This window comes from Euleptes europaea, chromosome 5 (genome assembly GCF_029931775.1).
Source record: "Euleptes europaea isolate rEulEur1 chromosome 5, rEulEur1.hap1, whole genome shotgun sequence".
Lineage (NCBI taxonomy): Eukaryota > Metazoa > Chordata > Lepidosauria > Squamata > Sphaerodactylidae > Euleptes > Euleptes europaea.
The window spans coordinates 18,627,878-18,645,624 of NC_079316.1; the positions used below are offsets into that span (position 1 = coordinate 18,627,878).

Sequence of the window (17,747 nt, forward strand, 5' to 3'; positions counted from 1 at the left end):
CGACGATGGTGGTGGGACTTGTCACCCCAAAAGCCATAAACGAAAGAACCGAGATATTCAGGTGAAAGGATGCTGTGTTCTTTCTTTTTCGCTCTCGGAAATGGCTGGAAATGGAACGCAGGAACGGCTTAAGGAATGACAAAACAAGCCAGGCGGTGCGGATGTTGTGAAAGAAAATCCAAGCACAGTAACAATCAGCGGAGGCGAAATAACTGCTTTTGGAAGGTGTCTTTTTGACCATGGGGATTCTGTAATGAAAGACACTGGGAAGGGATCTGGTTTTGCAGCAGATAAAAATGTAAATATGGGAGCTAACAGGAGTTGCTTGTACACAGGGCTGGTTTTGACCACTTATCAGCATTGGGGGGGGGCAGCATTTTTGAGGCACAACCAACAAAAGGGATGTTCCCTGCAGTATGTCAGGTGCCTTTCAGGTACTCCTTGGACTGGGCAAGGGGGCAGAGATGCTCCAGGGATCAAGGGAAGGGCTATGAAACCCTAGGAGACTACACTTCCTGTTCCGGTTTGAGTGGCAGGACCATGACGAAGGACAAGGGGCAAGGACCCTCTATTCCCACCTCTCTATGGGCATATGAGCAAGCTCTATCTGCCTGGCATTGGTCACCACTCAATCGATTTGCTAATCTTGCTGCACTGTGTGTGGGGGACCCTTGACATGCATCTGGCAAGGGAACAGGAAATGTGAGCCGTGTGTCTGGGATGGGAGGTAAGGGTTGAGGGTGGAGCATGGGATTGTGTGTACAGCAGTGTAGATCCTGGGGGGGGGTTTAAACTTCCACAAGCCATGTGGAAAGAAGAGAGTGCCGCAAGGAATCTAACTGAATGACCGAGCAGAGACTGTGAGTAGATGAATGAATGAGGTCCCGCCAAGAATGGACAAGCACAGAAGGGCTGTGGCTCGGTGGTAGAACATCTGTTTGGCATTCAGAAGGTTCCAGGTTGAATCCCTGGTATCTCCAGTTGAAGGGACCAGGAAATAGGTGACGTGAAAGACCTCTGCCTGAGACCCTGGAGAGCTGCTGCCAGTCTGAGTAGACAATACTGAACTTGATGTCCCAAGGGTCTTGTTCGGTATAAGGCAGCTTCATGCATCCATGTGTCCAGTGGCAAGAGAGGACTCTGAGATTTGGGTAACCTGCATGGCTGCAAAAATGCCCTTGCTCCAAATGACCACTGGATGGACATCATCATGTCCTTGTGCGCTGCTTAATTTTCAGAGCAAAACTATTCAGCTCCTTTGTTTAAACCCCCCCATAGTGCTCTTTTCTGGAGCACTTCCACTTTTCAATTTAAGGACAAACATAATGTAAAATGGAATCAGACACAGGAAATGCACCCATGAGCTATTTATCCTTTTCCCCCCCATCTACACATTTCACCACAGTTATGGTCAAGATGAGGGGGTGGGGCTGTGGTCCAGTGGTGGAGCTGATTCACCACATGCCGCTGATGCTTCTTCCTGAGATGATTTGAAGATAATGTGTGAATGGTACTGGTAGACTTTGTGGTTGAGGTGATGAGCAGCCTTCGATCTAGGGCGGTTCCTTCAGATGTGCAGAGGTGATCGCTTGACGGTGCGATGATGAACATGCATGCGCCAATTCAGTCTTATGCATTGCCACAGGGGATGGAGGCAGGTGGGGTCAGGCACATCGATAGCTGTGACGCTCAGTGTTGCTCCAGTACTGCAGCAATGTCAGGTAATGCAGGAACGCACCTTGGTGTAACATGCCTGTGCCAGTCAAATGCACAAGAGCAACACTTTCAACTTGGATGTCACCCCGGAAGCAGGGCGCATGGGACATTTGAAAGCAGTGGTGTCCAAGATAATTTTCAGCTGTACACAAAGCTAGAAAACAAAACATATCACAGCACTCTCAACATTTAAACATGCACAAAGCTAGGGCAAAGCTCCCTTGGATTGGTGGGCTACGCTTGCTTGTATTTGACAGAGCAACCTCTTTTCACTCTTTCGTTCCTTTCTTCGTGTTTGAATAAATGTGTTTTTGTTACATCTCAGGTGTATGAACAGTGAAGCATTGGCCCGGACCTGTGAAGTGTAGCTGTGTGTTGCCTCGGCAGGGCCTTGAGCCAGTAGAGTTATCAAAAAGACAACTAGAATGTGTGTGTGTGTGTGTGGGGGGGGTTTACACACTTAACATGCCCATTTCTTAAGCAGGACAATTTTACTCAGCCGCCCTGCTTCACTCTAATTGTTCCCTCCACAGACTTACATAAAAGGGACAGTAAGGCAGGCAAATTTACTGCAGTATCTACTAGGGACGTCACCTCAGGGAACTGATTTTGGAGGCCAGCAACCTCCCATCCCACCTGCTTGTTGTCCAGTGTGAAGCAGGATGTTGGCCTAGATGGACCACCGGGCTAATCTAGCAGGGCTCTTCTTATATGAACTGCCTGCCAGTCACTCCCAGAATCCTCTTTGTCTCCCCTTAGACTTCTTTCATTGTCACTGTTGTCACTGGCCACCAAGATCAAGTTAATTCATGCCATCGTATTCCCTATTACTATGTATGGGTGTGAAAGTTGGACAATGAAGAAAGCTGATAGGAAGAAAGTACCGTAGATTCCTTTGAAATGTGGTGTTGGAAGAGAGTGTTATGGATACCGTGGACTGCCCCCCCCCAAAAAAAACAAATCAGTGGGTTATAGATCAAATCAAGCCTGAAGCTAACATAACTAAACTGAGGCTATTGTACTTTGGTCACATTACGAGAAGACAAGAGTCACTGGAAAAGACAATCATGCTAGGAAACGTTGAAGGCAGCAGGAAAAGAGATGGACCCAACATGAGATGGATTGACTCGTTCAAGGAAGCCACGTTCCTCAATTTGCAAGAGCTGAACAAGGCTGTAAAGGATAGGACATTTTGGAGGACATTGATTCATAGGGTTGCCATGAGTCAGAAGTGACTTGATGAATGCACTTAACACACAACACTCACAAGTCTCTTTCAAAGCACAGCAGGTCAGTTCTCAAACTTTCATGTGATTCCTCCTCCTTTCAAGAGTTTTGGCTGCAATTTCTGGTGGCCTGTTCCCAGAAGTCATTTCACAATGGTTCAGAAAGCCCTCTAGAACATGTTGCTTGCCACCCTATCTTTTTAAGAGGTATAAGGCAGTGAATAGGTAAGGAAGATTATCCCCTCCAAGGTCTGGTCGGAATATTGCGTCAACATTTGGGCTTTGTAAACCTTAGGCTGAAACCTCAGACACGCTCGGCTTGAACTGTATCCAACAGGTTAAGTTTTACACATCATTGGCTTGTTCGCAACCTGTCCTTTTGCTGAATGGATGGTTTGGTTCAATCCCAAATGCCTATAATTATAAAACTGCTCTCAAGAGATGATCTGCAGGTTGTACTGGTAGAAAAAAATGGGATTATTTGAGTCTAACAAAGATGGAATTTGGTTTATTCGGTATGTGGTCTGTGTTTTGCATTTGAAAACCTCTGTTTAGGCCTTGCACTCTTATTTTAAAAAAATTAAATCTGAAATTGCTTCAAATGGCTGCTACAACGGAGTTGGTGTTCTTTAGGAGCATTCGTAGGCATTAAACCGTGCACTAGTCAAAAATGGGGAAATCCTCTGACCATTTAACCCACCCTACAGAAAATCTGAATTGTACATCCCTTTTTTTGCTGTGCTCTCCTTGCGAATACAGTGCAATTTTCTTTCTCCTCAATTCTTGTATGGTGTAGAGGGGCTGCAAAAAAGATCACTGCTAGAAAACTGGGTTATAAAAACCAACGTGACTGTCCCTCTTGTTTAATGATCCCCAAACAGAGAATTTCCCATCATGCCTTTGAAGCTTCCATCATTGACCACTCAGACTGTCAGTCAAGTTCAAGCTCTGTGCTCCCCTTCTGGGAAACAGGAGAGTCCGGACTACTGTAAGGGCCATCAGCTTCTCTTTCAGTTTGATTAAACCTTTAGAACACACCGCAAGAGCACATCTTTGGTCCATTGGCAAATAATCCGGAACATCATGCATCTGAAGATGTTGTGATTCCCCCCCTCCCCAGTCACTCAATTCAAGTGGAAAATAAAGCAGATCTCGCTCTCTCTCTTAAAACTTCCTCTAGTCTAAAAAAAGAACCACTTGTAGAAGTAGTTCTTGCTTTAACTGTGATTAGACTGCAAACTACTTAGGAAAGAAGAGTGATCGATTTGTGTCCCCCCCCCCCCCACCTACAGCTCTGAGAAAAAATTGATTGTTCATTAGTAGGAAACTATAGATGTCCATCAAGGCCAGTAACACATGGCTCATTGTTCTGTTTGCGTTATTTTGTTTACAGCCCTATCTACTGGGAAGCTGCAGTTCAACAAGACCCTTACTATATTTGTAGTTTGCACTGCCAAGTGAATCACCAAACTGGGTCTTGGTCAAAGAGCTCCAAGCAATTAAAAAACACTCCAAACTTGTCAAATAGAATGCACAGAAAATCGGCATATAAAAACCAACTCCTCTTCTTCTTAACTATATCTGATTTAGTCCCCCCAGGAATAGCGTGACTCAGGCTTCCGTCTTAAGGTCAGTATTCTCTACTTTGACTTGCTGGGGCTCAATAGGCCAATGGCCTGACTTGGTATAAGGCAGCTTCATGTATTTTGGCTAAACAGGAAGAACTTCCTAACAGAGCGGTTCTTCAGTGGAACAAGCTTCCTCGGGTGGTGGTGGGCTCTCCTTCTTTGGTGGTTTATAAACAAAGGCTAGATGGCCATCTGTCAGCAATGCTGATTCTGTAAACTAAGGCAGACCATGAGAGGGCGGGCAGGAAGGATTGCGTCAGTATATGGCTTTTGGTGCCCTTTCTTACATGCCCAGGGTAGTGCTGATCGCCACTTTGGGGTCAGGAAGCAATTTTCCTCCAGGCCAGATTGGCCAGGAATCCTGAGGGTCTGTTGCCATCTTCTGGGCATGCAGCAGGGGTTACTAGGGATGTGGGGGGGGGGGAGGTAGTTGTGAATTTCCTGCATTGAGCAGAAGGTTGGACTAGATGACCTTGGAAGTCTCTTCCAACTCTATGTTTCCTTATGATTATTCAATACATATTTTTGCAGCCAAGATTCTGATAGGGATCACTCTGTATAAAATAGTTGGCCTGGTTGGCCACTGTGTGAACAGACTGCTGGACTTGATGGGCCTTGGTCTGATCCAGCAGGGCTTTTCTTATGTTCTTAAAATAACTTTCTGCGATCAAGAAAGAATTAAAACATTTATTGGGCATAAATATATTACATATACACTACAGATACAGTTAAGTCTTACGTACAGAGCGTAATATTTGCAAAAATCTATACAGTAAAATTGATATGGCAGTTTTTTAATACAATGCATATGAAATAGTTAAAATTTACAATACAAGAAAACTTATGATTATTTCTCTCTTAAAGTTGAAAAGCTTGGAATGTATGTCCTATAAGTGAGGTAAGAAAAACTTATATATATTTTTTTCAATTTAAAGAATTGTGCAAGGATTATGTTCAGAAACATTCAGTTTAGGGCACTTTTCCATGGTAACAGTGAATACTGATTTACTGTCGCTGACAAAACAGGATTAGAAAACTACAACATTTCAAGTTCATAAACAACAAAAGGCAGATAATATAAAAATGTTTCTTTTCCTTTTTTAAATAGTTTCTTAAAATACTTTCCCCACTTTGTATTTTTTACAATTTCTTTATAGCCTACAGGATTTGGGGCTGGGGAAGGGATGGGGAGTTGGTTTTACACAGCTGATACTGATAGGGTCAGGAAAAGCGTAAAAGGAAATACAAAGCGATCAGCAAACCACCGTGTCCGCTGGTAACGGAAGCCGAAACAGGAATGGTTTGAATTTGTAACACTTTATTCTACGACTGCATTAAAACTGAAGCCCGGTGAATTGATACGATGTAACTGCATTGTTTTGGAAGGGAACCACTGATGTTTTATGGACATGACCTGATGATTTGGTGGTAGTTTTAAAGGGGGGATATCTGACTTTGAAACTAATAAAATATATAACGAATTAGTATCAAGAGAATACTTAAAATAAAGTGTTACAGATTTGCCCCCCTCACCACATTTACTTACCCTATGTAAAACTACTCCATGTTTTTCAACACTCAAAATGTATAAATCTAAATTCAGAGAGCACACTTTTACAAAGTTTACAGTAGTTTATTTCCCCTTCAATTAAAAAAAGATGTCAGGTAGGAAATCCTTGCTGCAAAGAAGCTACAACAGCAATCCGAATATTTGGGGCAAAAGGAAATTTGTTCGAATTTGTGGCTTTCTTAATTATTCGTTTTCTGGCCCTAATCCAGAGAAAATTACTAATCCTGAAGGTCCATTGGAGCTCACGAGACATAACAGCAGTCATGGCTGACTTCTCCCATTGAGACTTAAGTGCAACTAGTCTTTTAGAGATGGGGCTGTGTGTTTTTCAGTTTCGTTTTTTTTAAAAGATAATTACCCCCCCTCTTCATCCCATAATAATTTTTCTGGACCTGCTACACTTACAAAATCTATATGCAAAGGTCACAACTTTCACAGAACAGTCAATTCAAAGGAAGAACTCCCCCCGAAACATTAGACAAGCCACGACTTCGACCAAAGGAGGAAATGAAAGCAAATTAGCTTAATGCCATTAGTTTTGCAAGGCAGAAATTGATAAACTAACTATACTCAATAACAAAATACAGAACCGTTGTACTATTTTGCTACATCTAGAGAGGCACACAGAATAATCCATCAATTTTAGCACTTTCTTTCAAGAGATGTCATGGTTTTTTTATTTTATTTATTTCATTTATTTGGCTACATGTAAACTTTCCCATCAAGAGTGCCGAGCTGTGTTGGCGGGCAAACCCCATAGAATAAATGGCCACTGCGCAGTGTCTGACTCGGTGGCTTATTGTGTTCAAAGTTGGGTGGGGTTCCTTTTTGGCATTTAATACACAAAGACACTCCCATTAAAAAAAAACACACACAAGAAACTGTAAGAAGATTAATAATAATAGGAATGCTGCTGGCAGGTTAAAGGCGGTTTACCTAAAGAACACTTGTATAAAATGTCAAAAAGAAAATATAACATGCTACAAGGGGGGGGGGGGAATTTAGTACATAAGTACACTTTATTTTTAATTTTTTTTACAATAAATAATAAGATTGCACTGTAATTGGCATTTAAAGTACTGTATGCAGTATATAGTATAAATAAACCTAACAAAAAATAATGTTGGTTTCCCCATTACTTTGGTTATGGGAAGATATGCTAGCACAGGACACCGTGTCATAGCACAGAGGACAAAAAAAAGCTACGACCCAAGCAAAATCAAAACAGCAAAAATATACACAAATTTTGTTTTTTGTTTTTTTTAAAAAGCAGGGATATACAAAATGAGGAGCACAATTCACAGGGGACCCCTCCAAGAGCACACCCTTTTAGAGAACAACGTGAGCACTGCAACGTTGTTTACTCCCGTGCAAGCTTGGCTGCAAGGAATGGGGCTCATGACGAGGCCAGTTCAACCTAAAGGAGGCCAGCCCCGGAGGAGCCCCTGGTGGGTTGTACCCTGTGTCTGTTGCACCCTTTTGGAATTTACTTGCACCTCCTACTGACTGATATCCCTGAGGCACTTAAACAACATTGACGTCACATAAATAAACCAATGACTCAAAGTTTAAAAACAAAACAGAACACAAAAAACTCCCCCAAGGATTTTGATGGATTAACATGCATGTTCGGGCCACTGATGTAAGGACAGACACAATATTCTGAAGGGAAAATGACAACAGCTTTTACAATGATCACTTAAAAATACCAATTAAAGACTGAAACTAGATATTATGGAGCACGCGTGGCTGCCGACAAAAGCGGCAGCCTCGTGCCTCCTTTGCCTGTGTAGTGTCTCCTATTATAAATCATGAGAATCGATACCAACACATTGCAAGTTCCTCTATGCCTGCAAAGTCGTAGCCAAGGCAATTGGGTGGGGATGGAAATAGCATTGCACTGTATTAGTGTCAAAGGACGCATTTTATAATAGCAGGTGTTACAGGGGGCCAGAGAAGGAGCAGGGTTGCAGTTTTCAGCGGCAGTTACAAGCTCTCTGTAACATCTAGGTCCAGTCTGAGAATCCTGAAACTGAACTCATTTCATTTTTTCCAAGGCTGAGAGATGGTTTCCTCTTCCCCTTAAGTGACTGACTGACTACAAAAGACGGCATATGTCAAGGTAATACTTAATAAAAAACAGCAAAGGCAGCAAACTTTCACCAGTTCTAAACATATAAATCAAGATGAATATAATAAAATCTAGTGATTGGATTAAAAGTAAGTTATATACAAAGGCGAAACAAGTTAAAAGCAGCTTTTTAAAAAAACAGCTGGACATGGGAGTAACTATTGCACAATGCCCTCTTAACATTACTGCTATAAAATAAAAAAAAGGTAGAAAACTGTAATGCTTTGTCATTGATAAAGCTATTTGGTTATCAGATTTGTTATACAGGCAGTTCATAGTGCGCAAACAGCTAGAATAAAGAGACTATTATTTAAAAAGGACTTCAGGCTGCAGGATAAATTATTTGGATTGAAATGTGCTAAATATATAATTGATAACGTAGCAGAGTTTTGCTTTTTAACCATAGACTGGGGAGGAGGGAAGAGAGAAATGTAGTGATCATACGCCCCAACATTGTCAATCCAAGACTATATCGTTGGATGCACCGTAACCACAATACACTTATACACTGGTGGTTGAAGTCTGCAAGATTCAGAAGAATCTAACGCAAACCGTTATTCTAACTTACTAAGCTGCACTTTAAAGATTGCAATAATCAGCAAAATAAAAATTGAAGGCAAACTGGTTAAAGTTATGAGTCCTGGGACACATGTATGGAACAAAGCGCAGGACATTTGATTTTGGTATCCGGCTTGGATTATTTCTGAAATTTGACCATTCCTTTTGAATTTCAGAAAGGTGCACCCGAACATGATATTTATTTGACAGGACTGACGTTCCCTCCCACCCCCATCCCCGCTCCAAAACCCACAAATCCAGGGGGGGAAAATGTATAAAATGTACTTGAAAACATTGCTGAAAAAATAAAATAAAAAAGGAATATCTGAATAAAACATGTGGATTATAATGTGTAGCATTACTTAAAAATGCCGCCTCAAAAGCTTGTGTGTCGGACTCTCTACTTCATCAACAAATATTGTAGTATGAAGGCAAATAAGATGGAGATGCTTGCGAAGCCCAGAACTAGGAGGGCCGCAAACTGTTCGTCAGAAGGCATCAAACTTTTTGTCTTAGGATCGTCTATCCTTCCCGTTTCCCCTGTAAGCATGAGCTCACTTCGCTGGAGCATAAAGGCAACTGATGGGCTGAAAGGTCCACTAAGTTCTTGTGAGGTATCCAAACAGCGTCGGCAAACACACACGCGGAATCGGTAGTCTGTGTTTGTTTGAAGGCCTGAGATTTGGAACGTTGTCTCCTCTCCTTTGTACACCTTGGAAGAAAAAATAAAATAAAGGTTCAGAGTTAGGCCTGGGAAAGAACAAACACTTTTGGCTGGGGAGCCACACACCTTCAACCCCTGGATTTCAAAAAGAGGACAGACGATTAGGGACTACATACTGGGAAATGAAGACCCAACAAAAGCAGTCAAATGTCTGTTAAACTCCTACAAAATACTCTGGATTGCTGGGCAGCTTTTTCATCCACTATTTGTAAGGTTTCTATCTCCCTACCAAGGATAAAAACCAGCAAACAATATATATATTGTATAATATATACATATTTATATATATTTTATATAAACAAAATAATACATATGCATACAACTGAGGGCAACTAAAACCCCAACAAACACTTGTTAAGAAAGGAAGATCAAAGTCTATACTTTCTAGCAAAGGTAGATCCTTCCTTGGAATTTCACAGGTAGAATGCCAGTGACAGGTAGGGACATACACACAGCTATTATTAGGGTTGCCAGGTCCCTCTTTTACACCGGCGAGAGGTTTTTGGGGCGGAGCCTGAAAAGTGTGGGGTTTGGGGAGGGACTTCAATGCCATAGAGTCCAATTGACAAAGCGGCCATTCTCTCCAGGCGAACTGATCTCTATCGGCTGGAGATCAGTTGTAATAGCAGGAGAACTCCAGCTAGTACCTGGAGGTTGGCAACCCTAGCTATCACAAATATACATTCTAGAGCAGGAGTGTCAAACTCATTTGCTATGAGGGCCAGATATGACATAAATGTAACTTGATCAGGCCAAGCCATGCCTAGCCAGACCAGATTGGGAGTGGGGTGGGTGGGTGGCTGCCTCAGCTAGCTCGCAGACCGGATAAGAGGTCTCAAGAGGCCGGATCCGGCCTGTGGGCCGTATGTTTGACACCCCTGTTCTAGAGTATGTTGGAAGTGGGATATATTATCTGCTTCATTCCAAGACATTTTCTTTTTTCTGGGCACTGTGCCGAAACCACTTTCATCACACTTAGAACACATGCCCGTCTTCACCCAGAGACCACATCTCAGTTAGATGGAATACAGAGAAAAGGTCTTGTTTGACATCTTCAGAGGATGAAGCGTTGCGGCTGGTTGGGGGACAATGGAAAATGTACACCACGGTGTCATGTAATTCCTTAGCTACACATTATAGGGAAAGGAAGTGGAACACAACATGGGAGTTGCCACTTGTGGAAGCAGCCCTAACTTACCCACAGACTATCAAATGTAGCCCCAATACTAAGAGCATCTGGAAAAGACATACAGAATTAAATACTGGTGTTTGTTCAAATTTTGTTCTCTGATTTGTGCAATGTACAGCAAGGGACACAATAAAAAAAACCTTGTAAAATCTATTAGCCAAAAGGCTTCTAACAACAAATCCAGTATGGTAACACTGCATTTACTTTGCACTAATTTCCCTTCCCACAATGTCAGCTTTTGGGCTGGATCATTTATTTGCAGGATCACTGGTAGTCTATGACCTCTTAGATAAAAAATGACAGGATATTTATCGCAATGATACAATAGCTTTGTCTGTGGAGTCGATGAATGCTTCAACAACTGACTCAGTGGCTTTCTGACAGATGGAAGGATGATTGTCCTTCAACGAGGGTAATCAAATGCTGGTGGGGTGGGGTGGGGTACGACAAAATCTCTCCGGCAAGGAACCAGCAGATTCTAGCAACAATGCAAGCACAGTGTTATGAATGGGGGACTCGAGCAAGGAAGGTTAAATGATTTTTCGCCAACGCCTCATGGCAAGAGAGTTTACCTCCAGAAATAAAGACGAACTCCTTACAACCGCAATAAGGCAATTAGTAATTTCTATGTCTAACGTAGGAATAATTTCTGTAATTACCAACAGTGAATAAGTATGCACTAACATGCAAATGATATGCAGAGAAAACTGAAAATCAGGAATTATTCATTTGTAAACTAATACTTTAATGGGTAAATATTCTTCTATTGTCCCCAAAGAATACCAAGCAGGTAGAGCCAACTTCCTACATACAGAAGATCGCCCAGGAAACGATGCAGTGAGTATCTCTTGTGGGTACACTTACCCATTATTTTAATTATTATTATTAACAACGTAGCTAAGATTTCACCAATTCGTCCTAATACAACAGGGGAGTTATGACTCAGTGAATGAGTCACAGCAAGTGGGAGGAAACATGAATTTGCATTAATGCCTGGCAGGTATTCAGATCTAGGTGAGAAAAAGTAGTGAAAGGCAGTTAGCGGCAACCCTTCCAAAGAAAAACCTCTTTCAACAATCCAGCAAGCAACTAGTTGGGATAGACATCCTAGGTATTTCCCCCAGATGCATAAAAACATGGCACAGAGCCAATAGGAATTAAACCTAACACTGTGGCTGATGGCTATCAGGCTTAAGCGTCTCACTGAATGTGTGCCTGGGATCTGTGAACCGTATGTGTTTATCATAAATATTTCTGTATAATAAAGTTGCCTTCTCTGGAGTGTGGGTTTACTACTACTACTACTACTACTACTACTACTACTACTACTACTACTACTTTTATAGCCTGCCTTTCTCACTAAGACTTAAGGCGGATTACAGAATAAGAATATGAGACCCAGCGTGGTGTAGTGGTTAGGAGCAGTGGACTCTAATGTGGAGAACCGGGTTGGTTTCCCCTCCACATGAAGCCAGCTGGGTGATCTTGGGCTAGTCACAGTTCTCTCCGAACTCTCTCAGCCCTTACAAGGTATCTGTTGTAGGAAGGGGAAGGGAAGGCCCAGAAGATGGCCAAGATGCCCTCCCTCTCATGATCTGCCTAAGGTCATAGAATCAGCATTGCTGACAGATGGACATCTAGCCCTGCTTAAAAACCTCCAGGGAAGGAGAGCTTATCACCTCCCGAGGAAGCCTGTTCCACTAGAGAACCGCTCTGTTAGAAAATTCTTCCTAATGTCTAGACGGAAACTCTTTTGATTTAATTTCAACCTATCGGTTCTGGTCCGACATTCTGGGGCAACAGGAAAAAAACTCAGCACCGTCCTCTATATGACAGCCCTTCAAGTACTTGAAGATGGTGATCATGTCACCTCTCAGTCTTCTCTTCAGGCTAAATGTTTATAATGTATACTACTATACTTTTCAAAAATGCCCCCAGGAACTCTTTTCTGTGAAATGGTAGGTGCGCAGGAGCTTTCCTGACCTCAAGCAGGCAGTGTTGGCAGCCCACCACAGAGAATGTGCATGAACATTTACCCATCTTTCCAATTTGCAGGATGGCACCTTCAGATTTTTTAAATACGCCTGCCTAGTCTAGTCTTGTAGATTGCAAGCTCTCTGGAACCAGTAACACATCCCCTGAATGCTATAAAGTGCCTTGGACACGGAGGGTGCCATATAAACAAACAACAAAGGGCAGGAATATGTGTTCAGGGACTTGTGCTGCTTATTGCTCCTCTCCACTATGCTTCGCTTTCAGGCCTGTTTAAGCACAGTGGCCTTTGCCGATTTCATGTGCTTTGCTGGTTGCTAGGTAGGCAAATGGATCTGAGATTAGTGTGGAGATTGGTGTAATTGCTACTGATGTCACAGAGGCTCTAAAAACAGGCTCAAGGAGTGCTATTACCTTATGAACTTCCTGGAAAGGAGGAGGTGCAAGATCGCATGCTCCCTAAATGGCTTATTTACCTTCCCATCCCTCTCAGAGGGCACCTCTTCCAAATCTGCACTGGCAAAGTGGTCCAGGAGGAAAAGATGCATCTGAGAGATGCAAAAACATATGAGAGCCAGCATGGTGTAGTGGTTAAGAGCGATGGTTTGGAGCGGTGGACTCTGATCTAGAGAACCAGGTTTGATTCCTGCCCCCACTTCTCCACATGAGAGGCGGAGGCTAATCTGGTGAACTGGATTTGTTTCCCCACTCCTACACATGAAGCCAGCTGGGTGACCTTGGGCTAGTCACACTCTCTCAGCCCCACCTACCTCACAGGGTGTCTGTTGTGGGGAGGGGAAGGGAAGGTGATTGTAAGCTGGTCTGATTGTTCCTTAAGTGGCAGAGAAAGTCAGCATATAAAAACCAACTCTTCTTCTTCTATCAATAAAATCCTAAGAATCCTCAGTTAACACCCAAGTCAGTGGTACTACATTACCTTGGTTCCTACTAAAAAGTTTATTCACTGGCCATTTACATATCGATGCAAGTATACCTGTGGAGATCAGCTTCAAAACTGTAGTGTACCCATTTAAAACTTCCACTTTCTGTAAGAGAACTGAGAACTTCTATCGGAGGGGAGCTGCCTTGTTATCCCTTCGTCAACTTTTCTGCTCGATTACACAAAGTTGAAAAGAAGGAGGAAAAGCAAGGCTCTTTCTGTCACTAAGTGGCTGCGGGGGAATTATGTTGATGTATAAAATAAGCCACAGACAATTAAATGAGCTGAGAAGAAGCTGAACCAAATAAATAACAATTCACCACCAGCGTGGTATCGTGGTTAAGAGCGGTGGAGTCTGATCTGGAGAACGGTGTTCGATTCCCTACTCCTCCACATGAGCAGTGGAGGCTAATCTGGTGAACTGGATTTGTTTCCCCACTCCTACGCATGAAGCCAGCTGGGTGACCTTGGGCAAGTTACAGCTCTGTTAGAACTCTCTCAGCCCCACCTACCTCAGGGGGTGTCTGTTGTAGGGAGGAGAAGGGAAGGTGATTGGAAGCCGGTTTGAGTCTCCCTTAAGTGGTAGAGAAAGTCGGCATATAAAAACCAACTCTTCTTCTTCTTATATTAGTTTATGGTGACTTTGTATAATAATAGTTTTACTTATGGGGTGCAGCGCAATGGAATACAGGCACTTGAATCTGACTCCCAGATCCCAGGAAGCCCCCCCTATCTCCCCAACTTTAAACGTACACACACATTTACAGGGTGCCCATTTCTGTACCCTAAACCAACCTGCGCTGACCCGGTATGGCAACATGCATTATCCCACCTTAAAGTTCTGATCTCGTCGATCACGGCAAAGAGCTGTTTGCATGAATACAAACAAACACTGCTCAACAGCTGTGCTATCTAAAGATAGCTGTTTGAAGAAGAATATCCGGAAAAAACAGTTAACCAAGCTCAGAGGCACATTTGATTGGGGGAAAAAAAATAAGCACATGGGTAACAGATCAAAGCAGGGTGATCAATACAGACCGTGCGTACGAGAAAGGTGTACACAGGGAATCTGTGCTCAATACAAAGGCAGAAATCACACTCATAACAACCCTCTTTGGAAAGGGGACATTTATGTAACAAAAAGAAATGTCATTAGTTCACTCAGAGTTGCGGTTGACGGAGATACGTTTATCCATGGCTGCTTCTGACTTTGAAAAAGGTTTAAAGTGGCAATAGAAAAATACTCTAAATAGTAAAGATTAGCAAGACAGCTAGGAGAAGTAGAAGGGAAAACGTTGTTTTTTTGTGTTTTTTTGCAGTTCGTGAGCCTGTCCCAGATTTTAGGGAAATCGGGTGTGCACCAGCAGCAATCCGTTATGCGCCAAAGCATCTGTTTGAATTTTTGCGTTCCCTTCCTGTGATTTCTATCCTTAAGATCTGCGAAAACGCACTTCAGGTTGTGTGGATCTAGAGCCTCAGGAGGGTTGTGATGCGCATGGGTTCGACGGAGAGAGCAATTATGCGCGAGCGCTCCATCACCAGCAGGGAGAACAGCTCCGCTTGCTCTCAAAGACCTACTGCTAGTTAGATCAGACAGTACTGACCGAGACGAACCCAAGCCCTGTTCCAGCAGAAGGCAGCTTGGTATGTTCGTATGTGCCCATATTTGTACCAGTAATCAGAAAAACGGCTTACGCAGGGTTCCTCTAGTCCCTAAATCCCCTCTGCTTCACCTCAGGTGAAATCATAGCAGCATCTCTAACTGCTGTTTCAAAACTCAGGTGGTGGTGGAAGGTACCGTCAAGTCACAGCCAACTTATAGTGACCGCTGGTGGGGTTTTCAAGGCAAGAGACGCTCAGAGCTGGTTTGCCTACCTCTGGGTAGCAACCCTGGACTTCCTCAGTCACTTCTGATCCAAGTACTAACCAGGGCCGACCCTGCTTAGTTTCCAAGAGCTGATGAGATTGGCAGGGTTGCCAACCACCAGGTACTAGCTGGAGATCTCCAGCTGTTACAACTCATCTCTAGCAGATAGAGATCAGTTCACCTGGAGAAAATGGCAGCATTGGCAATTGGACACTATGGCATTGAAGCCCCTTCCCAAACTCCTCCCTCCTCAGGCTCCGCCCCAAAAACCTCCCGCTGGCGGTGAAGAGGGACCTGGCAACCCTACGAGATTGGGCTAGCCTGGGTCATCCAGGTCAGGCCCAAAAGTTGCATTCCTGCATCCAAATACACAAGTGTGTAATGTTCACACAGCCAAGATGGGCTTACTGTTTTTCCTGAGTTACCGCTAAGCAGGGCAGTTGCTCTGAGCGGCAGTCAGAAGTTTCCCTCACTTGATCGGGAGCAAGTTATTTGGCTGATGGCCTCCACTTTTCAGAGAGGCATGTCCTTCTCTGAACTCACTCACACACCAGCCCTCGACTCATTTCCCCCAACAACAAAATTCTAAACTCAACAGGGAACGTGCAAAGATGCAAGCAGCGCCATTCAGACAAAAATCAACCAGCGCCAGCTGCAAAGGCTGTGTGCCCCTCTGGCGTGTAAGCTGCAACGCTCCGCTGGTTAACACAGCTGGCTTTTGGCTGTGGACAGATCTCCGCAAATAGCTGCAGATGAAGAAGGTGAGCTGACCGCTCTTCCACAGATCATTTTTAAGCAGGGCAATAAATGCGCAGTTTGTTACTCATTTTTCGTGCGCCATCCAGACGTCTTCCCTTGACGCTGTGCCTCTCGAGCGTGGGGATATTACATTTATCAACAGCAAAAGGGGCTCTTGCTTGGTGCCTCAGAAAACATGATCTGGCATCGCGAAAGCACATTTCTTCTCTGCTGACTAGACCAGCCTTGTTGGTTACTAGCCGAATAGCGCAGTCCTGAACCCCATTAAACCCTTCTAAAGCTGCTGAGTTCAGTGGAGTTAGAAGGGAGTAACTTGGCTTATTTATTTAGAAATTTATGTAGGAAATTTCTATGCCGCCTCGCCAGACCTGCTTGATTGCACTATTAAGTCACCAACTTAGGATACAATTTGAAAAATTCTGCAGTACTATGCTTCAGTAATGGTGTATACTTTCAGGATTGAAACGTCTAAGAGTTTTACAAGTTCAGTAGTGGTGTAGTGGTTAAGAGTGGCAGATTCTAATATGGAGAGTCACATTGGTTTCCCCACTACTTCATAGGCAGCCTGCTGGGTGACCTTGAGTTAGTCACAGTTCTCTCCAAACTCTCTCAGGACCACCTACTTCACAAGGTGTCTGTTGTAGGGAGGGGAAGGGAAGACAGTTGTAAACCAGTTTAAGGCTTCTTAAAAGTAGAGAAAATCAGGTATAAAAATCAACTCTTCTTCTTTTTCCATCAATTTGATAAGCAATTCTCATTTTATTTGTTGCACACAAATCCGTAACGGTTAAACAACAACACTGTTTCACTAGAACTTATGGGATATTGACGGTGATAGGAATGGTGTTGAACAGCCACTCCCCCTTGACATATACACACACACGCTCACCCCCCCCCCACAAACACACCAGAGACCTGTGCCACTGTGCATCTACTGTTGGAAGAGAGCCAGGTTTTAGAACGGAAATATAAATGGTAATAGTTGTCATAACTGCATCACTCCTCTGCCAGATTGCTACAGCAAGGCCATTCCACAAATTTTTTAAACAGTACTTATCTTTTGAATGCAAGAAGCCCCTGGTCTACCCTGTCTATTTTTTTTAAGGGTCAAAGAGAACAATGTTTGTATGTTCCTTAGCAAGGATGCAGTTCCAGCACGCATCCACTGATCGACTGGATTTTTCTCTTAATAATGGTGGAGGCCAGCAGGCACATTTTTTACATGTTCTGTTTAACCAGCACCAAGGCCTGCACACACATAAATGCATAATGGTGGCTAGCCTGCAGGTTTCATTTGAAATGCTCATCCTGTGAATAACGTGGGTGTGACTCTGCCGGATGCCAGACCCACAGGACATGGGCAGGATGCATTCCTCTTGCAATGCCACATAGATGATCGCTGGAGTGAGAAGACCACAGGCAGCCCAAAGGGCTGAGGGATCAGAGG

At 43.4% G+C, this 17,747-nt stretch overlaps 1 protein-coding gene across 1 annotated transcript in view; it reads right to left on the bottom strand.

The window, feature by feature from the left end:
• Positions 1-9,135: 9,135 nt before the first annotated feature.
• Positions 9,136-17,747, bottom strand: part of FNDC3B (fibronectin type III domain containing 3B) — a 327,633-nt gene continuing 319,021 nt past the window's right edge. The window contains exon 26 of the mRNA XM_056849976.1: positions 9,136-9,541. Within this exon, the coding sequence (XP_056705954.1) occupies positions 9,230-9,541 (312 nt within the window). The 3' untranslated portion in view covers positions 9,136-9,229. The remainder of the gene's footprint in view (positions 9,542-17,747) is intronic.